We start from the raw sequence: 16447 nt of genomic DNA, 5'->3' as shown, positions 1-16447 counted from the left end.
GGTCATCATCCGTCTCTTCACGGGATTTCTATATATACGAGGTCGTGTAACGTAAATGTCCTGCCGTCATCGCCGGCTGCCTCCCCCCCCCCCCCCCCCCCATTCCGACCTCCTACTCGTGAGCGACTCAAAGAGGCCCCGACGATTTGGTATCTTTTGATTTCGATGAAAGATGATGACGATGGTGAAGAAGATAATATGCCCCCCCCCCCACCTCCAACGCCGGTCTGAAAATGGTATGCAATCAAGTCAAATTTGTTCCCACCATGATCACGTGGTTTGTGTATGTTGACGAACCCCTTTCTCGTGGTTTTTTGCTTCTTCTTAGGCCTGCCGGCTGTTCTTGAGCAGATCCTGCAGATATTTGCCAAATGACTTCTTGTCGACCGCCGTTGTCATGGAGCGCAAAAAGTCGTTGCCATCTGTTCCCAGAGCCGGGAACAAGGAGGCCTGCAAGTGCTGAATGAACCGCTCACCAGTCTTGAGGTAGATCGCTTGCTCGAGGCCAGCGATCTCGTTGAGCACCTGCTTGGTCTGCGCATCTGCCCATGGCTTGAATTGGGGGTCCCGCAGCACCTCCCAGCACACAGCATGGAAACGATCGATTAAGAACTGGTCAAAGCCCGGGATCGTCGGCGCCGGAGATCCTGTGGGAGCAGAGGGATTGGCTGAGATGTTGGCAACGTCGGCGCCTCCCCACACGTTCGCCATCTTGGTAAGAAGACCGAAAGCAAGACGGCTTGCCGCTAGGTTGCCCGAGGCCGGATCAATCTCTCTGGCAAGACCGAGAATCGAAGTGAAAAGCGCGTCAAAGAAGCCCTGGTTTGCCTCGGATATAAGGACGCCTGCGAGATCATTATTCAAGATGATGCCCAAAAATGTTAGATACTCTCGACGAAGCTCAGCGAGCTGAATCTCGTCGTCGGTGCCACTGATGGGCTCGGAAAGACCACCAAATATCCGTTGGAGGAGAGGCGTCAGTAGGAGGTTGAGAACGTCAAAGATTTCCGACTTGAAGCCGTAGACGACCTGGTCAAGCAGGCGCAAGAACATAGCCATCTCGTCCTTGGAGGAGCTCTGGGACAGGAGGCCCTCGATCCACTGGGGCAGCTGGGGGAGAACGGCTGCTCCGAGAACGCCGAGCAGGCGCGAGAAAGCAGACCGGCAGGCTGTTCGGATTTCGGAAGAGCTATTCAACTGCCCAAGCGCAATCAGGATGGCCTCGGCGGCGCGCGCAAACTCATCCGAGAGTACCTTGTCCGGAGGGGCCCGTTGAGAGGAGCTATTTGTGCCCGGCATCCAGTCAGAGAAGCCGTGCGCAAGGGTGCCAAGGGCCAGAATGATGTGATGGATCTGCAGTACAGCTTGTGCGTCGCCAGATTTTGCCTTTGGCAGGTATTGTTCCATGTCCCGAAACAAAGGTGTCAGAACAGATCTCGCATAAAGAGCCTGCTTGTCGGCAGGTGTGCTCGATGTGGACGAGACACAGCCAATTGCCTCAAAGAGGTACAACTGGCTTGTGAATACAGCATCGGCAGAGTTATCAGTCTGATCAGATGACATGTCATCGTCAGCCTCATCACCGGGAACTTCCGCCTTGATGGGTAGCAAGTCGCTGATGGATTGAATTATGGTCTCGGCGACGTTTCCGACCTGCGCGCGAAGATGCTTGACGAAGCGGTGAAACAGGTACCATGATCTTGTGCGAATGCGAACATGGTCGTGGTGAACCAGGCGAACAAAGTTTTCCAGGACTGGCGCAATGAATTGTGTCTGTGTTTCAAAGAATGCACAGTAGCGCACACAGATCTCCATGTATTGCAGCAGAATAGCAGGGTGAGGAAAGTTTGCAATGCCTGAAGTCAAGCTTGTTAGCATATCGGTCATATTTTGGAAAGGAGGCGCAGGGGGGTGACGCACCGGACTGGACCATCTTGGTCATCATAGCCATGAGCCGTTCCGAAGCAGCAGGATTCGGTTGGCTCTTGGCATTAAGTCCTTGGTTTGGCATCGCAAGTTCTCCGAACAGGAACATCTCGTGAAGAGCAAGGTCCACATCTCTCCAGTCCATACTCGAACCTTGCTCGTCCAGCCTCTGGAAGGTATTGGCAACCACGTTGCTCAACACGTCAATGTACAGGTTCTCGTCAACGGCCGCCACACTCTTTTGCAGTACTTGTAGTCTCTTTCTGAGCTCCTGGAACTCGGCCTCGTCTGTCTGCTCGTCTTCGTTGCCCCAAGAACATGTCTCGTCGTAGCGCATCTTCAGAATGATTGCGTCCAAAATCGGCGGCAACGAGCCCGAGAACGCTTCGGGCAGCTTTTGGAGTCGCCGGAGATACGTGAGCACATCCGTCAAGGACGGGATGACTGTTGAGCAGATTTCGTCGTACTCATCCGAGAAGAATCGCAGGAGGAGTGGGATGAAGTCGTGGAGTAGCTGATTCGCCTTCGATCTCGTGTTGTCGTCGGTCGCCTTGTCCTCCAACACGCGCACCAAGTCGGCGGTAGTAGTGTTGACCAACTTGGCGACGGATTCGCCCAAGTCTGTGTCGTATCGTGGTGTGCCCTTCCACTCGTTCAAGGGCGGGCTCGCAATGAGCTGAGAGATGATTTCGCGCAAGTTCAAGAACGAGATCATCTCGGTCTTGTCTGCTGGGCGCATCTTCTTGCCAACAATCTCTGTGAATGCATCAACGGCGGCATGTCGCACCTTGTCTTCGCCGCCAGCTTCATTAGTGCGACCAACCAGAGGCAGGATATGGCCCAGCATATTATCGCTGATAATGAGGGAGATATCGATCCAGCTGGCCCAGCGTCCGATGACTTTGAGCGTCATCTCAATGATGGCATCGTCCCGGTTGGCGAATTGGGAAAGAATGTCCTGCCATGACTGGGCAACCTTTGGCACGTCTCTGGATCTCAACAAGTCCTTGAGCTCAGAATGCAACCTGGATTGGTTGTCTTGCCGCATTACGAGCACGTCGGCGATCTCGTCGTGAATGGATCCGAGAATGCGCAGGTACATGACCACGCCCAACGCGTTGTCTCTTGCATTGCTTCCGGGAAGAACGGTCAGTGCCAGGAAGTCGTCGATGGCGCTGTCCCAGCCATGTTGGTAAAGAGTGATGAATAGCGTTGTAAGGGTTTGCGTGAGCTTGTTTTGTAAGTTTGCCGGATCTGCCTCGGACGGCTGGCCAGATCCATAGGTGTTGCGCACGTACTCGAGGAGCGAGTCCTTGAGGTACGTCAGACTTTGTCCATCGAGTGCCTGGATTTGCACGGCATTGTTGACGATCTCAAGGGTGACGTGCCGAACGACATCAGAGGTCTTTGGTGTCCTTGTGAACAAGGTCAGACATGCTTGCCATGCTTGCGGGTCCGATCGAAGCTGGTTTAAGAACTCGAAGGCCTGGCCCTTGAGGGTCTGGTCGGAAGATGGATTCCAGGCTATCTCGATGGCATTCTCGATCTAGACACGGAGAGTATTGTCAGTCTGCAGGCCTGCTGAAGTGATGTGCACCTGATTCTTCATGCTGCCCCCCAAACTAGCATGTTGGTCACAAGGAAAGAGTCAGCATACTTGAGATTCCATCTCGCCCAGAACCCAGATCCAGGGATAAGATCCAGGCTCAAATTTGGATTGCTTGCGGCTTTGCTGACTGGGGATAGCTCTGCTTGCTGGTTGCGTTCGGCAAGCGGTGTGAATTTCGGTCGGCGTTATACACAGACGATGGCCGCTACCTGTATGACATGTGACGCGGCTCGAAGAGATGAGCTTGCGAGTGACTTGAAGATCGGGACGGTTCGGCTGTTGATACTACAGTGGTAAGGCGGCGTCTGTGATAGTCCGCCAAATCTGTCAGCATCGCGCTAGCTCGAGGTATAATAAAATGATATGTATCATCAACAACAGATGGTTGGGTACGGGCACCTACCACAGTCGAGGTCGAGAATGTGCTACGTAGTAAAACGCAGCGGGTAACGTCCTGAGTGAACCACAAGGCACCACCGACACGTCGGGTGAGTATGGTTCTTGGGACGTCAGGGCGGGCACTGGTTCTTGCAGAGCAGACGCTGTACAGGCCGTGGCTGTAGAGACGAGTTTGCTGGGTGGTGACCGAACTCGTGGCAAAGTCAGGATGGTGAGACGTGGTAACGGTTCGTCCGGGGGAGGGGTAAGATCGAGCTGCACGGAGTCGGTAGTCGATCAGTCGGTGGGAGACGGATGCCTGTGACGTACCAGGGCAGTGGAAATGTTTGCCTGGGTCCCGGCAGTGTTGAGTGTTTCGCTGGCGGTCTGGCGAGGGGTCGAGGTGGAAAAGCAGCGGAGCACAGGCGGCGTTGGACGAAGTGCCTCGCCCGGCTTTCTGTGATGTTAATTAGGCCGCGACCCACACAGCACGAGGCACTGGCGGCGGGACAACGGGCACAGTTCTCGGATGGCAGCTGCTGGGAGCTCGCTCAGGACATGGGGATCTCCGAATATGCATGCACCAAGAGAAAGAGAGGTGGCAGAGCAGCAGTTGCCAGCATTCACGAATTCGTCCTATGCGTGGTCGACTGCCGTCACCACAAGCTGGTTTGGGCCGTACCGCTCCAGAGATGCAGACCCCACCATGGGTCAATATTTGATGCTGCAACTGCCTTTTTTCAGGGCTGGAAGTGCCGGGAGCCAGGCAGGCGGTGAGGGGCTCGGGAGCTGGACCTCGATCACTGGGAGGGGCAGCTCCATTGTGCGTTTCTGCCCGCCTTGACAGGCACTGGACCCCTGCCACCATATCGCACCTTGTCTCTGTCTTATCACGACCACCCAGCCGGAGCATAGCCTTCCACGACATGCATGGTCCACCCATATTCGGAGGACGTCGACGGCCATCACTGGACAAGCCACGACATGCAAGTTGGAATATCCTGTCCACACACACACAAACCAGTTTTGAGTGTACGTCAGTCTCAACGATCTGAACGCCGACTTCCAGCAGTAACACGTCGGGTCTGACGTCGTCAAGCATCATGAGGTCCACCGAACGGATGATGGCTGTTGCGCTCCTTCAGATTTCGTATCTCGCGACTTGGCGATCTAGCCGTGGACCTCATTGATTATGCCAGCAGCAGGTTCAGAGACGGCCTTTGAGCTGTGAGGTTGGGGGTCATCCCAATGCTGTGGCACACCCTCACAGACTCCCGAGTCTGTAGCAGTGCGACGGAAGGCCGTCACCACGGGGCTTGAGGTTGATGAAAAGAAATTTCAACCACAGATCTTGGATGGACATGGGCGGATGGGTCACGACGATGACTGTCCCAGCTTTACCGGTAGCAGCGCGACACTCCACGTGAATCTACCTGGGACGCTCTGGAAGGACAAAACTGGCTGAGCTGGTAACCTAATGAAATAGCCCTCGAAGTCGGATCACGAGATGGACTGCACGTGTCATCCTCAGACAGTGATCTCGTCAGTCTGAGCCCCGAAAATGCAGCATGCCTTATTTGCAACACATGCGCTGTTGGTGGGTTGCTGAACGGTATGCGAAGCAGCTGGGCACAGTTCCCTTGCCCATCTTCTTTACACGACCTGGCTGTTTCCAGGCCACTGATGAAGGGCGTGCGGGAGCGTAAAGCCCAGGACTCCATGGTGGTTCATTGCAACACCATTTAGGAACAAGTGAGTAGATCGCAGGGACCTCCTCTGAATGCCTGTTATTCGAAAGGGACACTGAAGAGTAATCGACTTTGCGCGTGGAATAGTCGGCTGGACTGGCAATGGTACTGATAATGAGTGAAGAAAGTCGCAAAATAGGAGGATCAGTTTGTCGTAGGTTGCACTATGGTAGATCACCGGCAAGCTTGGTGTGGTGTTTGTGGTCGGACAGTCAGCCTGACCTGATCGGAGAATTATATTGGCGACAACCGTGTCTCTTTCCGTGGCAGTATCAGTGAAGACATCCGCTTCGGGTCATTCCACCAGCTCCCGACTGTCCAGCAATCATGACGCCATCTGGACGAGCACGGTAGGCGGCTGCATGTGGGTGTTGATCGCAACTTTACGCTTGTCGCACGATTGAGAAACCCCTGTCGACCACTGGCAGCATGGCAGAAGTAAGCGTGAGATCGTCTGCCGATTGGCTAATGGTCCCACTGAGCCTTCCGGCGATGCAGGTGTTTTGGCTTGTGGTAATCCCCATCAACCGACCCTGCAGGTGGTTTTGTTTTGTACCCGTACAGGCCCGTCTCGGCTGTTCTTTTTTTGGTCTTTTCTTTTTCTTCTTTTTGGTCCTTCTCGTCTCTTCTGCTTCGCGTCCTCGGGCTGCCCTGAAACACATGTCTTCGACATGGTCTTGCACTATGCATTGCTTTCTGAATCAGAGGGTCACAGCAGGACGACGCCACTTTTCACCGATCCCGCGAAGCGGGTCATGCACCCACAGTCCGCGCGGCCAGGTGCCAGAGATCATCGGATGGCAGGCGGGACAGGTGAGGCGGGCACATCAAAGTCGGCTTATCGGCCTCTGGAGGGCGAGTGCCTTTGCTCAGTGCTCTATGAAGCTACTTGGCGTAGTTGACCCAGCCAGCCAGCTTGCCCGCTTGCTCGGGACCGTGTTCGCGGCGCGCGGATGGATGATCTGTCTGCGAGTTAGCATGGCTCATCGGGCCAGGAGGCTCTGTTCGTCGATGGCGAAGGGCCTGAAGCGAGCCAGGCGAGGAGACACCCGGCTTTGCCTCAGACTCTGTACAGGCGGGGGGCCTTTCCACAAGGGGCAGGCGAACGTTGGATGCCCGGTTCGGGCTCAGGCCAGGCGGCGGCCAGGCCCCGATGCAGGGCTGGGATTGCTCGAGTTTTGGCGCCCAGCACGCGAAAGGCAGCGCGCACTGCGGCAGGGGCACACCAATCGTGGCGCGCAGCCCCTGGATCATCGTTTCGGCGGCGTTGTGTTCCTGCATTAGCGCGGCAGGGCCTCCCACACCCCCAATTTGCCTCCACCAGTGGCAACAATTTACCCCTTTGGAGTGAGCACGCGATACCTGCCATCACAGTAGGCTGTGCTGTGGGAGTGATCAGCGGCCCTGAGCACACCATACCAAGTAGATTGGCTGGCAAATGAGCTCTGATTTCGCCTTATGCTCCGGCCTCCAGCACAGAGAGTTCTAGAGGCGTCCGGCAAAGGCCAAGGTACTTTGCTACCCGGTATCTCGATGAGCTGTGGCTGAGGTGAGTGCTCAACCGCTGCTGGTTGGTTGGCTGGCCCCCCGGGATGACGAAGCGGCGCTGGTGCGCTGAATAAGAAAGAGGCGACAATCGTCTCAGCGCGCACGCGTCCTCGAGTGAGGCAGCGCGTGGTACATGGCCCTGCGTGAGATGTCTGGCTTGTGCGTGCGTCTACGGGGCGTTATGCATGATGCTGGTGGCTTGGACCAGATCACAGCATCGCAGCGTGGCGCGCGCTTGTCGTTTTGGACTCGATCACCGCCCGCTCTGCGCCTTCTAGCCTAGAAGACTCATGATCCATAAGCATACGTGAGACACCCTTCACTTCCCGGTGGACGACAATGGCCTGCAGTTCCGACCTTCTCACAATCTGGACGGCAAATGTACTGTTCTCGGAAAATCGTGGCAGCTGGGCTGGATGCGAAGCCCGGCCCGTCTTTTCCCCCCCTCCTGTAGCAAGCTTTTTCCCCTTGTGCTCCGCGCACGTTTTGGGTGCGATGGCGCAATCATGGGCACTACTCATGCTTGGCATGGGTGGGCTGCTCGCCGAGCCACGGTAGGTACTTCACGTTTCGGTACCTCTCTTGGAAAGACGATGTCGACGGGCTTGGGCATGGTCGTGGACCTCTGGGTCCGGCGCTGTTCCAGGTTGACAAGCCCACTCACAGATCGATTCGTCCACCACGCAAGCCTGCACTAAGGAGACGCACAGGCCAGGAACTCCTATAAGCCGCAATGTGAGCGAGCAAGTAATACTGCAAAGCCGATGTCCTTTCCGACCGGCATTAGGGTGCAACGAGCAATCCTACTGGTTGGCTGCTAGGCGCCTCAAACGAGCTCGCAGGCCAATGGTGACGGCGCTTTGTAGCCTCGCAACATCTGGCAGCCCAACAACATTGATGAGGACTACAGGCACGGCAGGAGCGACAGCTTCGCACTTGGTCCGTCCCTACGCGCAAGATCCAACACTGCACATGTGCTTCAATGTCCAGCTCATCATACATGGTCCTCCGGGCAAGGGCAATGCCGACATGAATCGAGTGCGCCATGGCATTGCGTGGAGCAGGCGAGTGTCGAGCGTCCAGATGGGCCTCGCATGGAGTGCATACAGGCGGTGCTTGGGCCCACCGCTCCTTATTCTCCACCCGACCACGATACCAGGATCCACGGCCCCCAGCGAGCATCCCGGCGCGGCTTTCCTCGCCCGCGAAATTGGCCGGCACATGGTGGGCAGGCGACGCCCCTGGACCTGTGGCTCACCTGGCTCCCACCTTTGTGCAGTGCATGCTCCACCGCGAAAGTGCTTGTCACGCCCCTGTTGGACCTGGTCGCGCGCGAGGATGGCGCTGGTAATTTCCCAGGGTCACGATGCCTGCTCATCAAGCTCCACAACGCTTGCCCGAGGCGGCGCCTCCCCCAAAGCCGCCTCCCCAAGGCGCTCCTTTCCCAGATCAACGCTCTCGAGGCTATTAATATGCGTCCTCGTCCTCCCGACCTGGACAGCTTCTTTCTTCCCTTTCCTCCTCAGCCCAACAGCCAATAACTCACAGCTCTGACCTCGGTCGTCCATTCTTTCAACCACGCTCCAAACAGCCTCGCCGCTACCACGCTCTTTTAAGCACCCATATATTTAATTCTCGTCTCTTCGACAGAACCAACCCCCCAAACAACCATCAAAATGCGTTTCGCTACTGTCGCCGTCCTCGCTGGTGCCGCCGTCGCCAAGGCCGCCTACCACGAGTACCCCGCCTACCCCGTCGCGCCTGCGCCCACCACCACCACCACTCCCGTCGCGGCGTACCCTGAGTACCCCGTCGAGACCTCCTCCACCGCCCCGGTTGAGTCGTCCACCACCGCCCCCGTCGAGGAGTACCCCGTTGTCACCCCCTCGTCCTCGGCCTCGTCCTCCTCCGCCGAGTACCCCGTCTACTCGACCGCGAGCGTCTCCAGCAGCGCCCCCGTTGAGGAGTACCCCGTCGTGACTCCCTCCTCTTCCGCCCCCGTCGAGTACCCCGTCTACTCGACCACCAGCGTCTCCACCAGCGCCCCCGTCGAGGAGTACCCTGTTGAGACTCCCTCTTCGTCCGCTCCCGTCGAGTACCCCGTCTACCCCACTGAGGGTGTCTCGACCTCCGTCGTGACCTACTCGACCTGCGTCCCTACCGTCTCGTACTCGACCGTCACCATCTACCCCACCACCTCTGCTGCTACCTACCCCGTTGGCCCTACCGGCTACCCCACTGGTGGCTTCTCTACCGGCGCTTACCCCACTCCCTCGTAAGTTGCTTGTCTAAATATCTGGCTGTGCGTGTATAACGATTCTAACATGGTATCAACAGTTCGCCCGCCTACCCCACCGTCCCCGTTGCCGGTGCCCCCAAGATGGCTGGCTCTGTCCTCCTCGCCGCTGCTGCCGGTGTTGCCGCTGTCCTCCTCGCTTAAGCGTATCTCCCCTTGTGAGAGCGTTGACTGCGGTTTGACTTGGAGTTGAGCGTCCGTCCGATACCCCCTTGGAATGTCTCGGCGGCTGATGGCAGGCTTTTTGTAATGGGGAGGAATGCCAGTGGCGCGTTCGAGACGCAGATTTATACAACCCTGTACCTAATCTTCTAATTGTATCTATGGGCGGGGAGTGCCACATGGACAATATCTCGCCATTTCTCCCGTATCATATTTGCAAACTGCCATTTGACAAAGGGCATTTCAACCATATCTTTTCAACAATCTTGCTTGCTCTCTCTATGCGTGACGTGAGTTGCTGTCCAAAGTGCATGATTTTGATATCTTGATTTCCATCGTGGTGGCCAGCGCCTTGGTAGAGGAGGCTTGAGACAGGCTCCCCTTTTTTCTAGCACCCTTATGGTGGCTGGACCAGAGCGGCGGGTCAGACAAACGGCGGCCACATGGCCATGCCCCTTGGCGCAGGCGCTAGTCTGAAAACGTGTCGCGGAAGTGTTCGTCTTAATTTCCGCATTCCCCCGCTCACAAACCCATGTTTCTTTCGAGCTAGACAAGATAAACAACGCCGTCATTTTCAGAGAGATTGTCCTGTCGGATGCGATACATGTGCCCCTCCTTTTCGACCCACGAGGGCCTAGCAAGGTCTGTGACCGGGCCTCCAAGGTTGACTCGGCAGTATGCAAAGCACGAGGACGAACGGAGCCCCCAGGCATGGTTTGTTCTTGAAGTACAGCTCATGGAACCGACACACTGCTGGCCGGCTGTTGTATGGACCCGGCCCCCGGATCTGGGACCATAGTTAAATGAAATCTTCCGTTATTGTTCTGTTCAGCGGGTGGGTTCTGGAAATTTTGACCCGCTATACATATGCCAGCTGGGAACTAGCCGTTTGTGTAGGATATCAAAGTTATTCTTACGTCTGCCTTTCTTCGCTCGGTAGCAACAAATTTACCTCATTTTCGTCGTCTTTAATGGGCCGTTCGACTCTATTAGCATGATTGCTCGTGGCATGATCCTTCCTTTTTAGACCTTTTTTTTTTATTCTGGAGAGGGGGGGGGTTTGCATCTTGTACGACGCCCTTCCCATCGTATGCCCTAAGTATTCAAGTAGCTTTCGGACGGCGACCTCTGCGAAGTAGTTCTTCCGCGATGCTACATTACTCTGTGTCTGCACAAACACGGATTGTGACCACAACGCTCAGACAGTACTCCGCTACATACTGCGTGACCTGGCCCTTCTAGTCCAGAGCATCGAGCTCTATGACGTGGGGAGATGTTCAGACAATGAGTCAGACGAGGGCACCCGAATATTCATTTATACAGTCCAACATGGTGCTTGTGTGGGAAATTGGAGCCTCGAGAACCAGCGCGGATATAGAACGACAGCAAGATGGAAGGGAGACGAGAGCGACCTTCATGAGCTAGAAGAGAGAAGAAGGCCTGTTTTTGTGCTCACCGAGCTCTCGTGGACAGCTCGGCGACTGTGGGAAGACGGCCAGATGGCTGCATTGGGATGGTCATGTCGTGGGCAGGGATATGCTTCTTTCTATCATTTTGTTGTTCGCCGACACAGCCTTGATTGCAGCCAGCACTCTGCGCTTCTATGGGGATTCAAAAGCTGCGTATTGTTGTTTGAACACATCGACAAGAGCGTTTTCGAGTACGCCTGACAAATAGAGTTTCGTGGTGGCCTGGAGGGCGGACGCCATTCGAGACCTGCATGTTTTGGCAGCGAACACGTGTATGAAATCCGTCTCGTGGACTCCTCGAGCACGCCTGAGAAGGATCGGGCAGTTGACAGAATTTTTTCTGCACAACAAGGGCCATCGCACTGCCTCGATGATAGCGATGCGAATCCAACGGCCAAGAGCATCTGGGCGTTATAAGTGATGCAGTGGACTGTGGGAGCAGAAGTCAAATGGGCAGGCAGGACTCTGAGTGGCACGCAGGCAGCAGTATTAAAGGCACAAAACCGCTCGCACTCGCATTCAGGGCACAGAGAGGTCGATTCGTCTGTTGTCGTGACCATGTCCAGATCATGACCGCATCCCAAGAGGCTTGACGAGCGGCAGCAGCAGCGCAGCGGGCACTAAAAAGCTTGGCATAAGCTAGCCAACGCCCACCCCCTGTCATGTCAAACCACATGCGAATGCGAACGCCATGCTGATTCGCCACAGGGCGTGTGTCTCGTCGTCAACATCTGTCTTGCGGAGGCTTGGCATATGCCCTCGAGTAGCGCGGCCTCATGAGGCTTCATGGTTTCGAGATGTTTTGGGAGGCGCAGATGCAGGGTCGCAAGAATGGATGACGAAGGCCAGCTGCTTGCTCATCTGTGTGGTTGATCCAAGCAGAGCATCCTGGCAATTCAGGACTGAGCCAGGCTGCTGCATCCCAATTGAGGCTGTGCAGGACGTATCTCGGATAAAGAAGGCAGTGATAGGTGCGGCGTTGTGTGGCACTACTCGGAAGTAGTACAGGCACCAAGACGCTTCAAGGCACTCCGCCAAGCCCTGATGAGGCTGTCAACGGATGCCAGGAGACCCCAGCACAGATCGACTTCTGGGCGATTTTCGGCGAGTGCTTGGGATCGGGTCATTTCGAGACATGACAAGTCCAGCAACCGATGCCTTACTGGACCCTTGGGGGTTATAAAGACGTGACAGGCCGCCCAAGGTCGTTGTGGTCTTTGAACAGTACATCAAGGGGTAGTCCTCCTCGCATGACACCGCATTCACCGACAGAAGTATTGTTAGACACTCCTGCGCCGACGACGGCGACAAAACCAGTATAATCCTCGCCATGGATCATCCAACGTTGATTCCCTTCGGGCCAAAGTCCAATTGCAACCTCGACGTTTGCCCTTTAGAATGGACCATCTTCAAGTACCGACCGTCCATGGCCGCCAGCATCTCCTTCATCGCGCTCTACTCCCTGCTCATGTGTTTCCACATCTACCTGGGCTTCCGCTGGCGCAGCTGGTGGTTTACCATCTGCGTGGCCCTGGGCTGCGTCGAGGAGATTCTGGGCTATGCCGGCCGCATCATACTGTACCACAACCCGTTCAACTTTGCCGGGTTCATGTTGCAGATTGGTGTGTACCCATCTCCTACCCGCTTACAGCCAAGAGAATGAGAACAACCGCTGACGTGCCGTGTCCTTTGCTCCTCACAGTTTGCATCGGCTCTGCACCAGTCTTCTACACGGCAGCCATTTACGTCACAATCTCAATGGTGGTCGAGTCCCTCGATGTCTCCCTGTCGAGACTGCCGCCTAAAATGTACTATGCCATCTTCATCAGTTGCGATGTGATCGCGCTGGTGTTCCAGGCTGTTGGCGGGTGAGCTTCCCAAATATGCCCCGGACCTTGACAGCAAAAACACAAGCACTGCCGCTGACCACGCTCTCCTGCAGAGTACTTTCCACAACGAGCTCAGGCCAAAGCACCATTGCCGTCCCGCTGTCCCTCGCCGGCCTCATCTTCCAAGTCGTCATCACCTTCATCTTCTCGGTCCTGTTCGCAGACTATCTGATCCGCTATTTCCGCGCCCACAAGAGGCAGTCGCCCTCCTCCGTCAACACTAACAACAGCAATGAAAATGGCAGCTCTCCAGCGGCAAGAGACAGACCAGACCTCAAGCGCCTCAAGATCTTCACCGGCTTCATGGCTGCGGCGATCCTGCTCATCCTCGCGCGCTGCATCTACCGCGTCGAAGAGTTGCGCGAGGGCTACACTGGCAAGATGATGACCAACGAGCCCTTGTTCATCGCGCTCGAGGGTGTCCTGATTGTGCTGGCGGTGTCATGCCTCCTTGTTGGCAACCCGGGCTTTGTGTTCATCGCCCCGGAGAAGGGGTTGAAGGCCACACTCCGCGGGAATGGCCAGCAGACAGACGGAGCGGGGGTTGAGACTGGCAGTTCGAGCGACGCAAGCGCTGAGAAGGTGCAGGTGTGAGGACAGTTCTGTAGATGGCTCTGAGTGAGGAAACATGGAGCTGGGGACGGGGTGGCGAGCGTCCTTTCTTTCCCTTGATCATGGGAAGGTCAATTATCCAAACCCAAAGGGCCTCTTTGCGTCCTCAATGAGGCGGGCATTCTAAGTCGGACACCACCCACAATGATTATTACATGGCATTTCCTTCTACGTCATATACCAAGATAGAACAGACGAGCACACAAACGAGATTTACCTACAGACCATTACCACCCCTGGCAGGAGGGCCAGGCACAACTGCCCCTCTCCGCATTCTGACCCCTGTATCCTGGTCGAGGTGCTCCGAGGTTGCAAGGGTCGACCACCGCAAAGTTCCCAGATCCGTCGAATCTAAAGCATGCACATGTCCCCAAGGGCAAGGTTGCCTCGCCCAACCACCCAGCCAACGAGGCCTCTCTTCTCCAACCCTTTTGCATCTAGCCATTCGTCGCAAAGTACACCGTCTCTCATAAGCTGCATAAAGGTCAGCAGAGCTGCACTTGCGCCTAGGAGAACTTACAGCACGAGAAAGCCTTACCCACGGCGTAGACGATTCGACCAAAGTGGACCTCGGTAATTGGTGCGAGCACTCACAACAGTAACGACCACTCGAGACTCGACAACACGGCGACACGCGATGGTCCGCTCTACAACCGGCAGGTTTCTAAGCCTGCCCGTCGCGCTCTTGTTCAGCTCGGTGGCCCATGCTTGGGATCATCTTGATCACGACACCTTTTCTCAGACTGTCCAGGCGCACGATGTTGCTGTAGTAGCATGTATGTACCCCCGTCCTGTCACGGTCGATGCCAAGCAAAGATGCGCGACCAGTGTTCCTACCAGGCTTATAATACTGACCGTTGTCGTGGTGTGACACCCAGTCCTCCGTGTAAGCTTGCATCCTGTACCGCCCGCACAGTCGTGATCAAAGGTGAACTAACAAAACCCACGACCCTGAATCACACACACAGTCTGATGAGTGAGTCCCGCCACACCTACTCTTTACCGCAGAGCATAACACAACTTCCTCGGGAGAAAGGCGAAGATGGTGCTGACCGTACGCTTGCAAAGTCCCGGGAACTCTGCCCTCAAGGAGGAATGGGACTTGGTCAAGACACAGACCTCGGTCCCGCTGCTAAGCGTGGGCTGCCTGGCCCAGGGCGAGCAGCAGCCGGTCCTCTGCTCCTCGCAGAGCGTCGACGACCCGGCCAACTTGCCCGTCATCTCCATGCTCGAACGGGGGCAGCTCAAGACTGTATACCCCGGCCCGCGCAGGGCTTCAGCGTATGTTTTTGCCCTCCCTTGCTCTATTCTCCCGCTACTCGTACTCTTCCTTCTCTTCCTCCTCCTCCTCCTCCTCCTTCCTGCTCCTTCTTCTTCTGCTGCTGGTATTGCTGCTGGAGGGACTGACACAAACCGGTCTCAGCATCACCCAGTGGATCAACCGCGCAAAGCACACCACTCCCACAGTAGAATTGACGTCGTCCTCTCTGACGGTCTTCAAGACTGCCGACGAAGCCGCCTGTGTCGCCTTCTTGCCCAAGCCGGAGCCCACCACCTCATCCGACAACGAGGACGACGACGGTGGCGACGGCACCGTCCTCACCACCACCCAGTCCGCTGCCGCCGGTCTGCTGCAGGAGCACTGGGCCTACATCGCCGAAAGCACGACCCTCGGCGGGCGAGTGTCCATGGCGAAGCTGGTCGACCCGACCTCACAGGTGCTCGCTGCTGAGGGCATCCCGCACGTGCCGGCGATCAAGTGCTGGAAGAACCCCGAGGGCACCGGCGGGGGCAGTGCAGAGGATGCCGCTGCGGGCGTGCTCAAGAACAACCCTTATGTCAAGACGAACAAGTGGCTGAGCGGCGGCGCCGGCGGCGCAAAGGGGGACAGCTCAAAGACCCTGTCGGGCGCGGCGGCGCGGGACGCAACTGTGCAGCAGCTCGAGCAGTTTGTGGTTGACGCGACTAGGCCGGTCATTGGCGAGCTGACGGCGGCAAACCATGGCGAGTATCTGAACGTGAGTCGTCTGGTCTCTCTCTCTCTCTCTGTCCACCTTTTCTTTCTCGCTTCCTTCCGACTTGGAAACCCCACTACTCCATCTTCTCCTTCACCCAGAAAAGAAAAAGGACATGCCCCCCCTTTTCCAACCAACACACTGAGGACGCTGACCGAGAAAGAAAAAACCCACAGCGCGGAAAGCCAATAATCTACATCTTTGCATCGACCGAGGCCGAGCGCGCCGCCCTGCGCAAGCAGCTCTCCGGCAGCGCCATCACCTACGCCGACTCGCTGTCCATCGTGACCGTGGACCCCTTCGCGTTCCCCCGGCTGCAGAGCCAGCTGGGGCTGCACGATAATAATGGTGATGATGATACCAGCCCGGTCAAGGGGGTTGCCGAGGAGCATGGGAGGGAGGAAGGGGAAGTGGGAAGGGAGGAGAAGAAGAAGACAGGCGCGACCGTCGCGACCCCCGGAAACCCCGTCGGCGTGCTCGTCCAGCTCTGGTCCGGCAACATCTGGCACTACCCGCCCGGCGCTGGGTTCACCGTCAAGGAGCTCATGGGGTGGGGCCTCAAGGTCAAGCTCGGCGCCGTGAAACCCCATCGCGAGGCTGACGTCGACTGGATCTGGCCCCCGGCGCGCCGAGCAGAGTACCTGGCCGAGCAGGAGAGGAGCAAAGAGGCCGAGGGGGATCGGGGTAGGCACGATGAGTTGTGAATGGGCAACATGAGGGAATTGGGGGGGGGGGGGGGGTTATCGAGGTTCGCGGGCGAGATCGCACTGATATCCTCCCCTATCGGGTTTCGTG

General features: G+C 56.6%; 5 protein-coding genes across 5 annotated transcripts; 3 read left to right on the top strand and 2 right to left on the bottom strand.

Moving 5' to 3' along the window:
- Window positions 1–277: 277 nt before the first annotated feature.
- B0I36DRAFT_22124 (exportin 1-like protein) lies at window positions 278–3960 on the bottom strand. Its single transcript, XM_046149025.1, has 4 exons — window positions 3939–3960; window positions 3584–3840; window positions 1921–3472; window positions 278–1856 (listed from the first exon to the last, which is right to left on the bottom strand). The coding sequence occupies exons 2-4, from the start codon at window positions 3593–3595 to the stop codon at window positions 325–327; spliced, it is 3096 nt and encodes a 1031-aa protein (XP_046019386.1). The 5' UTR covers window positions 3596–3840; window positions 3939–3960; the 3' UTR covers window positions 278–324.
- Window positions 3961–8599: 4639 nt separating this feature from the next.
- B0I36DRAFT_312597 (uncharacterized protein) lies at window positions 8600–9931 on the top strand. Its single transcript, XM_046152526.1, has 2 exons — window positions 8600–9484; window positions 9547–9931. Exons 1-2 carry the CDS (start codon window positions 8886–8888, stop codon window positions 9647–9649), a joined length of 702 nt encoding a protein of 233 aa, XP_046019385.1. The 5' UTR covers window positions 8600–8885; the 3' UTR covers window positions 9650–9931.
- B0I36DRAFT_312596 (uncharacterized protein) lies at window positions 9849–10630 on the bottom strand. Its single transcript, XM_046152525.1, has one exon. It carries the CDS (start codon window positions 10378–10380, stop codon window positions 9925–9927), a length of 456 nt encoding a protein of 151 aa, XP_046019384.1. The 5' UTR covers window positions 10381–10630; the 3' UTR covers window positions 9849–9924.
- Window positions 10631–12466: 1836 nt separating this feature from the next.
- Window positions 12467–13812, top strand: B0I36DRAFT_380116 (parasitic phase-specific protein PSP-1; the record flags this gene model as incomplete). Its single annotated transcript, XM_046160803.1, has 3 exons — window positions 12467–12758; window positions 12839–13004; window positions 13079–13812. 3 exons carry the CDS (start codon window positions 12467–12469, stop codon window positions 13617–13619), a joined length of 999 nt encoding a protein of 332 aa, XP_046019383.1. The 3' UTR covers window positions 13620–13812.
- A 49-nt stretch (window positions 13813–13861) lies between these two features.
- On the top strand, window positions 13862–16393 carry B0I36DRAFT_312591 (uncharacterized protein). The gene is made up of 4 exons (XM_046152524.1): window positions 13862–14413; window positions 14705–14918; window positions 15061–15655; window positions 15829–16393. The coding sequence occupies exons 1-4, from the start codon at window positions 14275–14277 to the stop codon at window positions 16354–16356; spliced, it is 1476 nt and encodes a 491-aa protein (XP_046019382.1). The 5' UTR covers window positions 13862–14274; the 3' UTR covers window positions 16357–16393.
- Window positions 16394–16447: the final 54 nt, after the last annotated feature.

This window comes from Microdochium trichocladiopsis (genome assembly GCF_020744255.1).
Source record: "Microdochium trichocladiopsis strain MPI-CAGE-CH-0230 chromosome Unknown B0I36scaffold_1, whole genome shotgun sequence".
Lineage (NCBI taxonomy): Eukaryota > Fungi > Ascomycota > Sordariomycetes > Xylariales > Microdochiaceae > Microdochium > Microdochium trichocladiopsis.
The sequence above is the reverse complement of the archived record's forward strand: the minus strand, read 5'-3'. Positions and strand labels throughout refer to the sequence as shown.